Below are 17,217 nucleotides of genomic sequence, written 5' to 3'. Positions count from 1 at the left end.
TGTCAGAACAATCAATCTAAATTGCTTCAAATAAAACACACACACACACACATATTTTGCCAATTTAGGTATGCATTAAAATGGTAGGAACCTGAAAATCAATGTTTACCTTATTAGCATTCTTGAGGTGATCATAGTACACTTCTTCAATGGCTTGAAAGTATATTACTCCTTTTAATTTCGTTTCATGCTTGTCTGCAACAATAGATGAGTGTTAAATACGTTATCACCACCAATGGACAGGAAAAATTATAATTCATTATAGTCATCATTAAAATATTTATCTAATATTAAAATTATCTAAGTTTCAGGTATTTCAGGTTAGTGCAATAGCCTGGTTCTATATTGAAAAAAGATGAAATTATCAGCCCAAACTGAAGCGACTAAGTGACTGCCCAAGGTTTTCCAGCAAACTAGCAGTCAAAAGATAACCCAGAACTTCTGTCAGATTAACACACAAAGAATAAACACCATTGACATGGATATAAATCATTTCTCCACATTCTCTAAGACATTAGACTGGAACTATGAATATGCAGAGTTGTTGTAATGAAATTTATAACAATTGTGTTTTTCGACTTATATTTTAAAATAATATGCTACTTATATATCTTTTCTATCAATTTCTTGTCCAGCATGCTTGATTTATTTGCCTGTTCCCAATAGAGCTTAACATCAATAATTTAATGTCCCTTCAATGCAGCATTTTCCAAACTGTTTCTAAGATTTCATCAGATTTTCCATAAAAAGCAAACAAAACACTTATAAAACAAACACCCAAACCGCCAACCAAATAAACAACATCACTCTGTAATCTAATAAATTCCTGAAATATAACTTAAATTCATCAAGAATCATAACACATGAGCATATTAAAAGTTTTTACAGCATGATGAAGATGCAGAGAAAGAGACTCTATCATACTTTGTTGGTGGAAGTGCAAATAAAAAAAAGCCTTTTTTGGAAGGCAATTTGTAAAATAAACACAATTAAAAATGCAAAACCATCCTCTTAGCAATTCTATTCTAAAACGTTTTGTATAAAAGCTCCTGATGCGCATGCACACAGATTTGTGTTTGTTGTAGCAGAAGGCTGCCAGAGTCTGCTTGAGCTTTAGCAGGGAACTGATTCAATAATAGACCAGCCATAAAATGGAATCTAACAGCCACTGAAAGGATGGAGGTAGACTTGTATGTGCCCAGTAGAGAAAAATCTTGAAATACTGTTATGTGAAAAAAGTTATGAAGTTATGAACAGAGTGTAATTTGGTCCCAACAGTATTAAAGAAGAAAGAACACATGTAACATACTCAAATCGAGTTATAAATGAATAGAGAAAATCTAAAAGGATATTTCAGATGTAATAGTGGGAAAAGGTTAGGACTTTGTGATGGGAAAGAGGCAATTTCTTTATAGACATTTTTGTTGAATTTTATTTTTATTGTTTTACTAATGAATATCCCTTTCTTCCCCCAACAACAACAATAAAATCCTAGTATGAAAAACAATATCCCCTAGGAAGTTCAGTAGAAAATAAAGCTGTTTAATTGTATTTAACCCAGTGCATCTCTCAAACATTTGCTGGAAAGAGTCTGCAATATTCATGGGAATACAATAATACTTTGTTCTCTGAAAACAGATGCAAAATAAAATCTGAAGATAAAAGTAAATCTTGTTAGTGTTTCAAGCAGACAGAAAACTGTGGAATGAAACTTCTGTTAGGCACTTCATATATGAGACAGAACTCTGAAAAACATAGGCCTCACAAGGACACTATGAACTAAGAGAATCAACAATGGTTTGGTAAGCTGATGAGGTAATGCTACTCATTTTGTTTCAGTAGCATTATCCTATCAACTTACAGACATTTTTTTCTGTGCCTCAGTTTTTTAGAGATTCTTCCAAAGTTACCCAGTTAATATATGGAGGCCAAGGACAGAGCCTGGTTCAATGCCAACAGGGAGATCAAAGACTAGCTTTCAGCACTCACCTTTACAGCTCCTTCATGCATACCATGGTCATCGACCTCACTGATAAGCTAACGGGGCATGGCTAACGTGGGATCAAGTGCAGCCTGAACTGCAATCTGTATGACTTCCTGTGGACTGATCTGTTCCTGAACTTGGTGCTGTTTGGGAACGAGTGTGGGTGGAGGTGGCAGGAGCAGTCAAAGCTGATGATGGCTGCAAACAGAGCCAACTGGCAGCGTTCGCCAAACGAGGTCCCACCGGTCAGTTATAGAATATATAAATATTAAAAAGCTGAATTAAATATGATGTTGTCTGTTTTATGCACTAGGATTCTGAGTAATTTTCCATATGCCAAAGAGGTTTGTAAAAAATTGGAAACCAGTCACTAAGAAGTTTAAGTTTGGAAAATCTCACTTCCATGGGTCAGAAAGAAGGGCCACTGAACCACCCACCTGACAGATAAAATGAAGGATCCCAGAGAAAAGAAGAATGAAATTGTTTGTCTGAAATTATTTCAAAATTTTACTTTTGAAAAACTCTGGGTGAGGTTGCCTGTGGAGACTAGCACACAGCAACTTTGCTTTTTTTTAAAAAATGCATTTTGCAGACACTAAATTAGCATTTCTTAAGTAGACATCTTTTCTATCGTACTAACTGGAGAGAATGTCTTTGGATTTCTATAAAATTCAACATCATAAAGCCCTAAAAGGCAAAGCAGCGGACCTGTAAGGTTAGGCCATTCGGGTCAGGCCACTAGCCACGTAGTAACTGGAACCCCACTCAAAGAGCTATGAAAGGCACATACCCCCACCCTCTTCTCACCCCAATTCTGGGGCTCCACAGCCAGTATTTCATTTCTTTCACATGCTTCTTGGTTTTGATACTTCTCTTCATAAACATATCCTGACCTCACACTAAAGATTAAATGGCTGAACTGTTATTTTTTACTTATCACATACATACTTTTTAAAAACAATTCCTGACAAGGCTTATAAATGCTGATACAGTTGTCACAAAACGAGTCTTTTGATAACCTCTGGGCTGCTCCCCCCTTCTTCAGAGCTGAAAGGAGGCCAGAGTTTACTGTGGTGGAAATGGACATGTTTCATATGGATCAAGAGTAAACAAGAGGCTTGTTGATAAGTATGCAGTCACACTAATATTCCTGTATTTATGGAAGATGACGTAGGGTGTGTTTCTCATAATCCATCATTTAGAGCATTCAAAAGATTTCAGTCACTTAATAAATACTTATTCACTAGTTCACTGATAAGCTTTACTCTCTGACATAAAAAGACCGTTCCAGTTTATAAACTATAGCTGAATGTCAGCTGCTGTTGCCTATGACTTAAATAGGGCATATGACAATAAATAGATAGGTAAATAAATAAATAAATAGAAACCTTTTTTTTTTTTCTGGCTTCATGGTTTAAAAAGAGAAAATTTGGTCTCGAAAATATAGTCCATTTAATATATATTTGGACGTGAGCTTATTTAAGAACTACAATAGATTATTTCATACTTTTAGAAAACATGATTTTTATTATTTCTAAGAGGAAATTCACATCACGTGGACCATATAATCTGAACATAAAATAATTATACATTTACAAAGTTAATATTGTCATTATTTCTATTACTTACCAATTCACTATTTATACTGAATTTTATTGTTTTTACTCTTTAACAGAGGGTTCCTAATTTGAATACATTGTTTAGATTTTTCCCATCACCCACCTGCATAATAAGAGAATGTGCGCTTGTTCCGATCAAAAACAAACCAACGTTTTTTCCAAGTTTTAATTTTTCCACCCATTTTGATGAGGAATCCTCGGCAGGTCTTCTCTGTGATGGACACATGATAACAGGTGTCAATATTGTGGCCAGCAGTCTCCACGTGGCTCCGCAAATCGAAGTCTTCCTTCCGGACAGGCAGATAGCGTGTCAAAGGTCGAGCCTGGAAAAGGGCAAACCCATTGCATCTGAAACTAGTTATCTGCTTCATTTAGACCAGAGGGGTAGAAGCAGAAAACAACTGAAAAACCTAAGCATTAAAATGCCCATATGATTATAAGCACTTAAAATTCTTTTTTTAAAAAAATATATTTTATTGAATTTTTACAGAGAGGAAGGGAGAGGGACAGAGAGTTAGAAACATCGATGAGAAAGAAACATTGATCAGCTGCCTCCTGCACACCTCCTACTGGGGATGTGCCCGCAACGAAGGTAAATGCCCTTGACCGGAATTGAACATGGGACCCTTCAATCCACAGGCCGACACTCTATCCACTGAGCCAAACCGGTTAGGGCAGCACTTAAAATTCATCACATGGGGTCTAAAAAGTGGGTAGTATTTTAAGAAGGATGCTACAATATTGTGGGGGGTGGGGTGGGAGCTAGGGGGTAAACCCAGGCCAACAGATCCTATGTCTAGAGAAATGGACAGATGAGAAAATGGAAAAATGTCATTTATCTTAGCATTCAAAAAGGTACTTAGCACTTAAAAACACAGGGAAATGAAGCATGAAGTTACCTGGGCAGCTTTCTACAGATGAGGGCTCCTCCACTGTAAAGCTTCCAGTTCCCCCCACCACCACCTCACAGTAGCTCTTAAATAATTTCAGACACGACTGATGGAACATTCTTTAGTAAGTACAAACCCCACAAGATTCCCCTCATCTATACACATCGGCTTCCATAGAAATCTAAGGCAGAGATGTATGCTTTGCAAAGTGAATCTAAATTAAGGTAAGAAGTGGAGTCAAAATGCTGTTCAGGACCAGACACCAAAGAGATAGACGTAGATGTCCTTTATTTCACTGTGGCTGGAGTAGAAGTTCGTCTAACCTAGGAAGCACAGATCACCATGGGCAATGCTTCTAAAACAAGGCTTTATTTTATCCTGTTAAATTAACCCACTCCTTTACCCTGGGGAAAATGACCTCATCATATACTTGGTTAAACCTTATAATTAGGATTAAAATAGAATTGTGCTTTTTGGTTTGGCTTTCAGATACCTTAACGGTGAATCAAAATTTGGCAGAGGTTTGGCTTAATAAAATAAAATGAACATGTTTCACTTTGTAGTTCTCCTTCGATACTTTGTCTTTGAGACTGTGATACTTTGTAAACAGATGTTACAGACTTTTGGTGCATCGCAGCCGTAAAGAAAGTCTCTCACTGCTGTACTATCAACTGCCAGCAACTACAAAGAATCAGGGAAATGGGACCTTTTACCTTTAAGTCTAGTAAACTTTGGTAAAACTGATTTGAACTTCAAATTACATGGACTTAACACAATTTTATTTGAGCTTCTCAGAAGACATACATTATGTAAACAGCTCTAGTGACAATACCAGAAATTCAAACTCTAAGATGACCAAGATAGGAAGTTAAACAGAATGGGTGGTTTCCCCAAGTTTTGCTCGAGTTCAGTAATTTCATGTGGACTGGTGTAGTAAAGGGGACACGTGTGACAATTCAGTGGTTAGGAAACATCAACAACAAACCAGAACACTAACACTACCACCAAGAAACAGGTCTGGTAAGATTACCCTCTTCTGGAGTATTTGCTTCCAAAAGATGCCTTAATAGGCTGTCTTCTCTTCCTCAGCCAAAGGTTTTAGTTTGGGTGTTGTATTTGCTTTCAGTAGTAAATCCAGCTGCATTTTTCAAAGCTCCTCAAAAAAATTCTTCTTTTAAATATAGCCCCCAAAATGGGTAGAAGACAAAGTGTCTTTCCCATCAGATGTCCCATGCACGAGCAGGGAAAGTGTCATTTGATTGGTAGGCCCTGATAAGTTTCAAAATCAACACGTTTGGTATTTTTCGCCCACTAACGCACGTTTTCCCCTTAACCATTATATGTCAAGAGCTAATTCCTGGAAGGCATCCTGACACAGCAGTACCTTGCTCTACAGAACAGCCACTAGGGGGCAACATACTCTTATGTATCCACATTGATACACCAACCTGCGCCCTTTGTTTCTCCCTTATCTTCACTTCCTTTTCAATCAACTTCTGCCTCTGGCTAGTTTCTTCCTGCAATCGTTTTTCCAGGAGTTCTCGGCGTCGTTTCTCTTCTTCCAGAGCTCGTTTTTTGGCTTCCATTTCCCGTTCCTAAATAGCATTAGGCAGAATACATTTTAAGACATACTGGTTATATTTGAATGAGTCCAATTAATATCAAATAGGAAATCCTCACTAGAAATTCTGGCTTATAACCTAGTCTCTTATAACATGTAACCTCGACTAAAACACTCGTTATCACCTCTCACATGGCTTACAAAATCATCCTATGCAAAAAGGCAACCAGTAACTTGAACTAACAACTGAATTTAAGTGAAAATCCAGCCGGTGATCAGTACATTTAGTCATTTCATATTGATGACCACGACTCTCCCATTGCTAATAAAAAGCCTCTCAAATTGTCAGCCAACGCTGGTCATGAGATTTAGCCTTTCTTTCAGTTGACCTCTTCTAACTGAAGGTCATGCATGGGTCCTTCCAATTCCTGTTGTTGCTCTGCAGCTTCCTGGCCAAAGGTCGAAGAGGAAGCACATGGGGCAGTTAGAAGAGGAAAGGAGGTGCCCCTGGGCAGGATGCGAAGGCATTCTGGGGGATTCCTAAGGAAGTTCAGATTCTGCTTGAAATACAGTCACAATAACGAGGGATTTTTAATGTTACAATAGAGTAGTTAATGCAAGCTGACAAGGAATGGAGACTACATAACGACATGACATCCCTCCTCATTCTTTGGCAGGCAAACAAAGCGCCCAACAAAAGGAAAACATAATACAAAGCATTCATTTCAGTCTACGTCAACACTATGTCTATTTTCAATTATGAAAGATTGTAGTGCAGTAAAGAGCCTTTGAAATCATCTAACACCCTTAGTTTCCAGATAAGAAGATGCAGCCGAGAAAGGCTGAGTGACTACTCCACGACCACACACACCACTGAGTGAGGCCCTAGGACAGCTTCCTGGTGTCAAGTGCAGAGCACCTTGAACCCCCACATCTCTGCCCTCCAGCATCATGATCTGAGACCTACCCTGGATTCTAGCAGACGTGTCTTCTCTGCATGAGCCTGCTTCAAAAGTCTCTCCATCTCTTCTATCCTGGCAATATTTGAAGTGCTGGCGCTAAATAAAACACAAAAGCCTTTCAAGAATATTGTTTTGGAATGAGATCTCTTCACACACACACACACACACACACACACACACACACACACACACACACGGGTTCACAAAGGTGTAGGGCAAAATCCAATGAAATTTAAAGGTCTGAATGGGCAAGTCAATTTAACTCTGAAAATTGTAGGTGATACTGACTTACCTCAGTGTAGGAGACAAAATGCGGGCAAGCAAAATAATGCCAACGTGCTTTACTCATAAACAAACCAAAAACAAATTTTATGAAGAATGTTTTCAAAATGCTTCTTGCAAAGTCTAAAAATTTTGGCCTGTGGGAGGCCTTCCCATTAGCTGAATTATTCAGTCAACAGACTAACAGGACTAACACTAAAGTTTTAGGTAAATGACACCTATGGTTTGAAGCACCTTTATTTGGTTTCGGAATATGTGTCATTAGCTGCTTTTTTTGCTGTGCTTTCACATCTGTGGGCATTTTACTTCTTACATGATAATGCCAATTAAAAAATGACTTCTTATAGGTGCAATGGGAGGGTGGTGGCCAGTTTTGTCAACAATACCCACCCGCCATACCAATGAACAAACTGCATAAAGGGATCCAAGAGTTTTGAAAGAAATGCATCTTGGAAAAGACATCACACAAACAAGTAAAGGAAAAAACCAAAAAACAGAGGAAATGAACACTGCAGAAGAGTCAGGGGTAACCAAATGAAAAAGAGAAGAACTTGGAAGTGAACAAACTGCATAAAGGGATCCAAGAGCTTCAAAAGAAATGCAACCTGGGAAAGACATCACACAAACCAGTAAAGGAAAAAAACAACAGAGGACAAGAAAAGTTAAGGGTAACAACATGAGAAAGAGAAGAACTTGGAAATGTTTAACACTAAACAAAAATCTCTATTTTTCACTTGCTTACATTTTAGTTCACTAGTTTGGAAAAGAGAAATCGTAGCTGAGGTCAAAATGTATTTACTCTGATGTTGCAGCTGCGGAGAACCAAAGTTGTTTCTTATGCATGTAAGCATGTATGATCACTTACTTATTTGTCTTCTTTTCCAGAATCTCTTGAGGAGAGAGAGGCTTTTGTGCCTCTACCCCCCATAGCATAGCACCTGGCACACAGTAGGAATTTGTGTTTGTAAGACATTCATATAAAAGTGAATTCATATAAGATATATAAGATAATTACTACTGAGGTCTTCCAAAATCAGGTTTTGGATCATCTCAAACATAGGTTGTTCTGAAGATATAAATGACCGCAGTAACACAGGACATGTGGTTTATCTTAAAAACAGTACTGTGAACACAGATGTCTTTAGCAGTTTTATTCATATTTGCCAAAATTTGGAAGCAACCAAGACGTCCTTCAGTAGGTAAAGAATAAATAGACCATGGTTCATCCAACATTCCTACTTATCATCTAGCTTGTGCCCTGAACATTGTTACAGAAAAGTCACTGTATCCACTCCTCCTTTGCTTGGACAGCATTGTTAGAATGCTGATTCTCATGTTGAATATTCCTACAGCTTCCATTCACTGACCTAAGCAGGACCCTGAAGCCACTTGAAACCTACCCAGATGAATTGGTTGCAAGTAACTTGGTCAGACACAAATATTTTCAGTCCATGGTTTTTCATATATTTGCAATTTGGGTTTATCTTGGGGATAAGTTTTCAAACATTTATCCAACTTTCAATATTTCTGTTCATTTTTTTAAAAGAAATTTTCGGAGTGTTTTCTATTTATTTGATAATGGTTCTAATTAATTTTATGCCAATTATATCCAATCTATTTACTTGGCAATGTTCTCAGAAATGTCTTAATTTTTGCGCCAAATGAGCTGAATTTTATGAAAACACTTGACAGAAGAAAGTACATGTTAACACTGACCATGTCTTCATTATTTTAGGCACCTAAAGTCAACTTTTTTTTTTTTTTTAACTATGCTGGATACGCTGTAAAAAGATACTTAGTTATTTTATTAAAAATATAAATTAATTTTTATCCATAGACACTTTATTGTTCTCTACAGCCACATTTTTGGTACTGTTCACTTGAATATTTCCTTGACATTAAGCCACTTTTATTCAGCAAAACTTTTGCTGCTTTATGATATCATGTTGCCACCCTTTGATGAGATTCGCTTTAAAGAAAGAGTCAGGAGGCCACTGAGGATGTGAGGCCTGTGCACATCTCCTGCCTCAGTTCTCAGAGCTGCTATGAAGTTGCTACACTCAGCTCAAAGCTGAGCCTTAAACATTCTGGGACAACTGCTGTACGCACATGTATGGACGTTACTTCCTCCTCCTAATTTCTGACTCCCTCATTTGCATATTGGAACTGCCCAATCCCTGTTAAGTTAGCCAGATTCCTTCATTTTCATGGAGGACCAGAATGGGAACCAACTTGTAAGTTTCACCCCTATAAAACCCTGCCTTTCTCTTTTCTCTTCTGAGCACAATTGAGGTTGCTGCCTGAATCTGGGCCTCCTGGGTTGCAAACCTTTTTGATCAAATAAGTACCTTTTGTTCTTTATGGGGCCTGGACCTCTTCTTTGGTTAACACTACCCAAGATCGAAAGCAGACTATAAACCTTAGCCTAAAATGAAGAGATTAGAAGCACCTCAAATTCTGGTTAAAGCATCTTTTAAAACCAAGTTCAGCCATGGATTGCTTTCAATCCGGTTCCCAATCTTCTTTCTTTCTCTCACATAACACTGCGGGTATTTAAGCTATCACGAGCAATCAGCTTCCTCAACATTTTCTAAAAAATATGAGCACAGGGTCAGAACTTAGAAAGTTAACAATGGCAATAGTAATAATAATGTATTACCATAGGTGATATTTAGAACACTATGTTCTATAAGACAATCAGTAATTCTAGCAGAATAGAGATTTTATGCAGAATCAATTCTCAGTTACTGTTTTCTAAGACCAAGGTTTGCTTTCTTAGCTCCATGTTTGTTTACAGTGTAGTAAGAATGCTGAAAAAGCAAAAACATTGTCTGACTCAAGTAACTTTCTGGTAGATGCAAAAATGATGTCTCAACAAAAACTGAAGGGCAAATGTACCCACAAGTCTGAGGAATTCTGTAATTCTACAAATGACTTTTTGTGACATAATAAACCACAAGACTAAGTTTATGTCACTAGAATTTCAGCATGCAATTACCTTTTTAAAATATGTATATTTCAGGATATTTTAATCCATAATTTTTAAAAAAATTTAAAAAAAGGAAAATTGCAGTCCTTTATTCTTCTTTCTACCTATCTTCACAGAGTTCCCATTAAGGAAGTCCTGTTGAAACACACATTCCAAACATTAGTTCCTATTACCCACTTTCCTGATGTTTACCCTTTATTTTCCACCATAACAAAGGGTGTGAGCTTATCCTAGGGTAGCATGGATTTTTTTTAAAGGTAGATGGTGGTGCAGAAGAGACATGCTTGTTTTTCTCTCGCTTGTCTGCTAGACCTTCTATAGGCATTTTCTACTTTGGCTTCAATTTTTTGACCTTCAGAGGATCTGACAGAAAAATTAAATAAACGCTGGTACTAATGACTGACTGTAGTGCCTGGTTACCCACATCTGCTAGCACTACCAGGTCAGTTCTGTGTGCAGGAACTACGGAAAATGACGGTGGTCACAGGTAACTGCCTGCCAGGAATGGTCACTCTGCAATGATGCTATTTTCTTAATGTGGCATGTTCAGTGGGAACATTCTTGTTTTCAACCCTAGGAAACCATTCTCAGAAAAAGCAACCCAATGAGCAAATAAAAATAAATTAAGGTTTTGCTGGTACTTAAGTGTTCAGATCTGAACTTGTAATGCTTGGTACATATAACTGAAATGGTCCCTTTTTAGGTCATTTCCTGTACTCACTGCTGCGCCGCAGCTGTTTACCTCTGTTAAATATGGGAGATGGGGTGGGGAGTGATGATCTGGAAGTATGCATATTTGCTTCTAATTTTGAAGGGAAAGAAGAGGGGGAGTAGAAAACAGAAGAAGAATAAAACATCAAGATAGGAAAACCCTTAGAGTGTATTTATTTATTAAAGATGGCTCAGCCCTAGCTGGTTTGGCTCAGTGGATAGAGCATTGGCCTGCAGACCGAAGGGTCCTGGGTTCAATTAAGGTCAAGGGCACATGCCTGGGTTGTGGGCTCGATCCCCAGTAGGGGGCGTGCAGGAGGCAGCCGATCAATGATTCTCATCATTGATGTTTCTATTTCTCTCTCCCTCTCCCTTCCTCTCTGAAATCAATAAAAATATATATATATATTTTTAAAAAAAGATGGCTCAAAAAGAAAAAAAAGGTCAAGCTTTCAAGAATTCATCATAGGACTATTGTTATAACATGTTCACAATTATTAGGGAAGAGGGGAGAGTAGTCTGATGTTTTCAAAATAACAACTAAGTAAAACGTGCCAAAGAAACGTGGGCAGTCCCTCGATGATTACTACATTGGGAAACTAAAGTGCTGCATTTTGTATTCTCTGTTTTAACGTCCAACTTTTATTCCCCTATCATCATTATATAATAGTTGCTGAGTTACTGACTTTTGTTTGGACCCTGTTATTCAAAAATACCACATCGAATTGGTCAGTTTACATTGGACAACAGTCATTTATGAATAACTGCTCAAAGCTCTAGGATTTCTGTCCTGAGAATGTCAGCTCCCGCTAACATGGCTCCAACACCCTCACCAGGACCACAGGGACTACCAAGCACCTTCAGGTGAGAGATGGTTTGATGCCCAAAGTTCCACACACTCACGCGTCTTCCTCAAAATGGTCGTGTTATATATGTTTTTAAGGGAAATACTGCATCTTCTAATCTATACTAATAAAAGGGTAATATGCTAATTAGATCGGGAGATCTTCCGGACATCCTTCCAGACAAAGCCATGGTGGTGGGGCCGAGGCAGAGGCGGTTAGGGGCAATCAGGCCAGGAGGGGAGGGCAGTTGGGTGTGATCAGGCTGGCGGGGGTGCAGTTGGGGGCGAGCAGGCTGGCAGGCAAAGTGGTTAGGGGCGATCAGGCAGGCAGGCAGGTGAGCTGTTAGGAGCCAGCGGTCCCGGATTGCAAGAGGGATGTCTGCTGCTGGCTTTGGCCCAATCAGGCCTACACCGGCAGTCGGACATCCCCTGAGTTGTCCCAGATTGGAGAGGGTGCAGGCCAGGCTGAGGGACACCCCGCCCTGCCCGCCCCCCATGCATGAATTTCATTCACCCAACCACTAGTCTATATATAAAAGCCTAAGCAACCCGCCGACTGGCTGACCGGCCAACTGGTAGCTATGGCGCACACTGAGCACCAGAGGGCAGACACTCAATGCAGGAGTGGAAACCACAGGCATGGAAACATGGAACAGACTGATGAATCTCAGAGGGAAGGGAGGAAGGGGGTAGGAGGAGGATGGGAAGAGATTAACCAAAGATCTTATATGCATACTAGAGGCCTGGAGCACAGATTCATGCACTGGTGGGGTCCCTCGGCCTGGCCTGTTCCCTCTCCCATCCTCGGGGATGTCGGAGAACAGGTTTTGGCCCAATCCCCACAGGCCAGGCCGAGGAACCCCACCGATGCATGAATCCGTGCACTGGGCCTCTAGTGTTGAGTAAAGTGAAATACTAAACCTTCTAACATTAAATAATAATGGCAGCAAAAATAACATCTTTATTCATTATTATTATTATTATTATTATTGTTATTACATAATTCCCTCCTTAAATTTGGGTCACTTCCATGTGACAAGCAGTAATACAATTACGGTTGCTTTTATGTTTTCCCCAGGAATGCCTTTTTTTCTGATAGGATATATCCAATAATATTAATATTTTGCCCATTAATGCTAGGATTAAAATACATTATACTCTATTTATTAAGACTATAGTATCTGTCCTTCCCTTCTTTCCCCTCTCCCCCCAAATTTCCTGGCTACAATGTCTAGTTACATTTGGGTCTCTCATATTCTTTTCCTTTATGAAACACTAACTAACCCAAACAACTAAGTATAACTTGCTAATAGTCTTTCCTTCTGCCTTTGTCACTCTTTTTTATTTTTATACTATTTTTTTGGGTGGGGGGAGAGTAAATTATTGAAACCTTTGTAAAGAATGAAACTATATTCTGATGATGGAAATTTTCCATCAAAATATTTAAAAAGCCGTCCTCCCCTTGTATTCAAGAAACAATCCCTCCATTTCAGACTAGCAAATCAGGGCCGAGAGAAGTCTGAGGTCTCCTTTAAGTGGCACAAGTACTCCTGTTCCCAGCCTGAGGCTTCATTCCAATATAGGAAAACTTGTTTGATGGCAGCTATCCAACTAGACATTTTCTTTTGAGGCACAAAAATTCTCAATTACTGTTTATTGAATATGGGATTTCTTTTGGTTTAAATCAGAATGCTTCTCAGCCGATTAACTAGATCAAACACAGAAAAATGTCAACATTGAAAATATGCCCATTTTATTACATCCTGAGGTAGTTATTTAGCTAACACTTATAGAATACCTACTATACAGCAATATCTCTACCAGGTGTGGAAATTGAAAGATGATTAGACATCTTCCTTAACATTGAGGATTTCACCAATTAATTATTGAAGAAAAAATTTATACTGCAATGGGATCAGTGATATAGTAGAAGAAAAATAGCTAGTGTGATAGAAATACAGAAGAAAAAGCTCTGAAGGAAAATTTTTCATGAGTTTCCAACTTAAGTTTGAACTTGAAGGATGAGGAGAATTCTCCTGGTCAGATGGGAGTGGGGCAATGATAATGGAATAGATATTTTGTAAGGCCAGACAAGATCAGTGCTCAGTAGGTACAGGTTGAGTGGATAAAACAAATGAAAGCATGAGCTGACTACAGGCAGCGGTGTGCTGGTGTTCCAGCTCTCTGGAGGAAAACAAAAACCCTGATGTGTAGCAATTGCTGATTTATGTGGAATGCATATTCCCACCATGGCCAATCTCAAACTCCCAACATGACATCACTGATTGCAGAGTTAGGAGGAGATGTGCACATTTGGCACTTGCCAGCCAGTATGAACCGACTCTAGCCCACTGCTGACTGTACAGCAATCCATATGTGTTTGTGGAATGCAGGAGCCTATAAATGAATGAATGAACAAACTACACTATTCCAGGGCAAGAACCGAGATGGTTAAAGGCACAGAGATCTGAGAATTCATCACCATGTCCATTAATACCAAGCTCTGTGAGGTACATCAGGAGAAGAGAATGAATGGGGAGTTGGGCTGAATATAGAATGCCATGTTCTGGGGTCTGACTTTATTCAAAAGGTATCAGGGCATCATCAAAGCTTTGGAAGAGAAAGGGTACCATGACTAGATCTATGTCTTAGATGTGCCTTTAGCCATAATTCCATGAAGACAACATTGTTTGCCTCAAAGTATAAACACAAATGTGAATGGCTAAAACCTTACAAAAATTTCAATATGCAGAACAGCTAAAGCCTCCCTTTTAATGAAACACAAGGGTAAGAAATCCTTCAAAGTTCTTATTCCATTGTTGGAAATTATTTCTTTATTTAATCAAAAGCAGTCCCAATGAAGCTTAGAGTCAACCAACAGAAGCAAAAAGATTTTGAAGCACAGTATACATGTGAACTCAAATGTAAATAATGAAGAAAGATGAACTATATGATGTCTGACTGGCTGAGTCACACAGGATACAAAGAAATTACTTTAAAGGCCACCATGACACCCAAACTCTTTCTGCATTACAGACTCTATGTCTCAGAAATTTGGGTTTGTACATATACATACATTGCCCCAAATTGATGTCTTTACTTTTTGAAACCAGCAGGTCCTTCTCCCAACCAGACACCTTACCTACAAAGAAATCTTACCTAGAAATATTGTCAGGTGAGCAAGCAGAGATGCTGGTCTCCATGCTATCAGAGCTGTCTAGGCTCAAAGTATCAAAGGCCTGGTCCTTGTAGCCGTGATCTGGGTAGTGGAAACTGTTCAAGTAGACATTTGATTCCGATGCTGTGCGGTTGTAAAACTCCGAAGATTTCTGCCTTTGTCCTTCACTCATCTGTTGGTGATTATACCCTGAGGAAAGAGCCATAAATATGTTACTGTGCCTCATTTTTCAGTCTTAGATCTTATAAGACTCAAACTAGCAACCCAAAACATCTGCCTATGAAACTTGGCCCTTGGTCTACTTTGTTTTGAAGCCAAGAAGATCAAAGAAACAGCATCATGCTCAGTGCAAGCACCAAATTCAAAGAAGTGGTCTTGTGAGTGATCTTTTTTTTGTCAGTGGACCACTTGACACTTTCCTATGCCATTCCCACATCTCTGCACAAGTGAGACTAATATTATCAGCACACACAGAAACACAAGAAAACCAAAACAGAAACACAGTGAAAGGCCCTGAATCCTTTCAAAATAGCTGGGTTCACATCAGGGCAAAATGACTCCTAGTGATAGGCAACAGTAGGGTCTTAGGGCAGTCACCTTTTTAATGATATTCATATTTAAGGGATACTCGATCTGGTCATAAAAGAGCAGGTGAATCATTGAGGTGTAGGATTTGAGACACTTATCATTTACTCATCATCACTAACACTTTCAATCTGGTTAAGAGACAAACTGTACATTTTTCTCATTCTTTTTTTTATTTCCTTATTTTTACATTACTTATTTAAAATATTTAGAGTCAGCAATCCTTCCAATGGTTGTACTCAGCCTAATTACTTTACATATAGTAAGTCCTAACAGCATCGATAGATTCTTGAAACTGTGGTGAAACGATCATACGAAAACCAGTTTTCTCACAGGCTAATTGATATAAACAAGAGTTAAGTTTCTATGGCATCTCATCAGTACTATAACAAAACATCATTATTCGAGGACCTGTAGATATAGCTGTCTTCTTTTTCCATATGAACCGCCAGCCCTCTGTCAGTTGGTGATATTGACCACATGGCAATGTAGGAGCTACATCAATAGCAGCAAAGGTACCATTACTAAGAGGTGTTCTCCGTACCCTGGTGCCTGGTCAGCTGTGCATTGGGTCATTGGCTTTACTTTGCATTATTGCTACAGCTTGTTCTGTAGTAGCGGATTTGGGGCATCATAAATCGAGTTTTTCTTTCCTTTCAATTCTCTATGTACCATACATTCAGGAAGCAGGGGTCATACTGATAAACAATTTCTTCTATTCATTCATTGCTTTAGCCAGTACTGTAGTTTGCAATCTCTTTCTCTCTGAGTAAACTGACTATCAGACCTATCAAGAGCTTACAATTGGCCCATTTGAATTTTGCTTATCTTTCACTGAGGCTTTGAATTGGCAATGAAATGTCCAAAAGCAGGCAAGAGAGAGAGAGAGAAGGCAAGTGATTTCAAACAGTTTCCTCCGTTGTTGATTAAATGTTTCAATTTAAAACCAGAGCTACATGCATGATGCAAAGCATCACACACCAAAGGCTACTGTAGAGTGATTTCAGTTCTATGAGTTTTCACACATTAAAATTTGGAACAGTTTTAGGTATCTAAGTGAAAATATGGCCTGTTTTAGGTATCTAAGTGAAGATAAGGCCTCTTCTGGAAAAAAAGTTTTTGAAATGAAATTATAATTATCCTATCTAATAAAAGAGAAACATGGTAATTGGTGTACGACTGCTACCCTTCCCATTGGCTAATCAGGGCGCTATGCAAATGAACTGCCAGCCAAGATGGCGGCCGGCAGCCAGGCAGCTTAAACTGAACATGAGGCTTGCTTGCTTCAGTGACGGAGGACTGCAACATTCCCTGCCTGCCTTGCCGGCCTCTGAGCTTGCAGTTTAAAAAACATTGTAACAAATATAGAAGCTAAACAAAACCCCAGAAACCAGCTTTCAGAGAGCTGGGTTCTCAGAGCTGGAGTTGATACAGAGTTTCGATTATAGAACCGAAACAAACCAGATACCTGTTTTCAGCAGCTGAGGCCTCAGAGCTGGAGCCAAGCCTCAGAGCTAAAGCTGGCCCAGAATAAAAAGAAAAAAAGGAGCAGTTGGGAGCTTCAGTCCCAGCCTGAAAACAGCCCTCAGCCCCTCAACCAGACTGGCCAGGC

At 39.0% G+C, this 17,217-nt stretch overlaps 1 protein-coding gene across 9 annotated transcripts in view; it reads right to left on the bottom strand.

Moving 5' to 3' along the window:
* The window catches only part of PHLDB2 (pleckstrin homology like domain family B member 2), a 244,705-nt gene that overhangs the window by 2,325 nt on the left and 225,163 nt on the right, over positions 1 to 17,217 (bottom strand). For all 9 annotated transcript variants that reach the window (XM_036352336.1, XM_036352337.1, XM_036352338.1 and 6 more), the window contains 5 exons: positions 15,002 to 15,209; positions 7,022 to 7,112; positions 5,942 to 6,088; positions 3,707 to 3,926; positions 110 to 195 (listed from right to left, as the gene is read on the bottom strand). In XM_036352336.1, coding sequence (XP_036208229.1) covers positions 110 to 195; positions 3,707 to 3,926; positions 5,942 to 6,088; positions 7,022 to 7,112; positions 15,002 to 15,209 — 752 coding nt within the window. The remainder of the gene's footprint in view (positions 1 to 109; positions 196 to 3,706; positions 3,927 to 5,941; positions 6,089 to 7,021; positions 7,113 to 15,001; positions 15,210 to 17,217) is intronic.

This window comes from Myotis myotis, unplaced genomic scaffold (assembly GCF_014108235.1).
Source record: "Myotis myotis isolate mMyoMyo1 unplaced genomic scaffold, mMyoMyo1.p scaffold_m19_p_2, whole genome shotgun sequence".
NCBI classification, from domain to species: domain Eukaryota; kingdom Metazoa; phylum Chordata; class Mammalia; order Chiroptera; family Vespertilionidae; genus Myotis; species Myotis myotis.
Note: the sequence above shows the minus strand (reverse complement) of the source record. Positions and strands in the feature narration are given on the sequence as shown.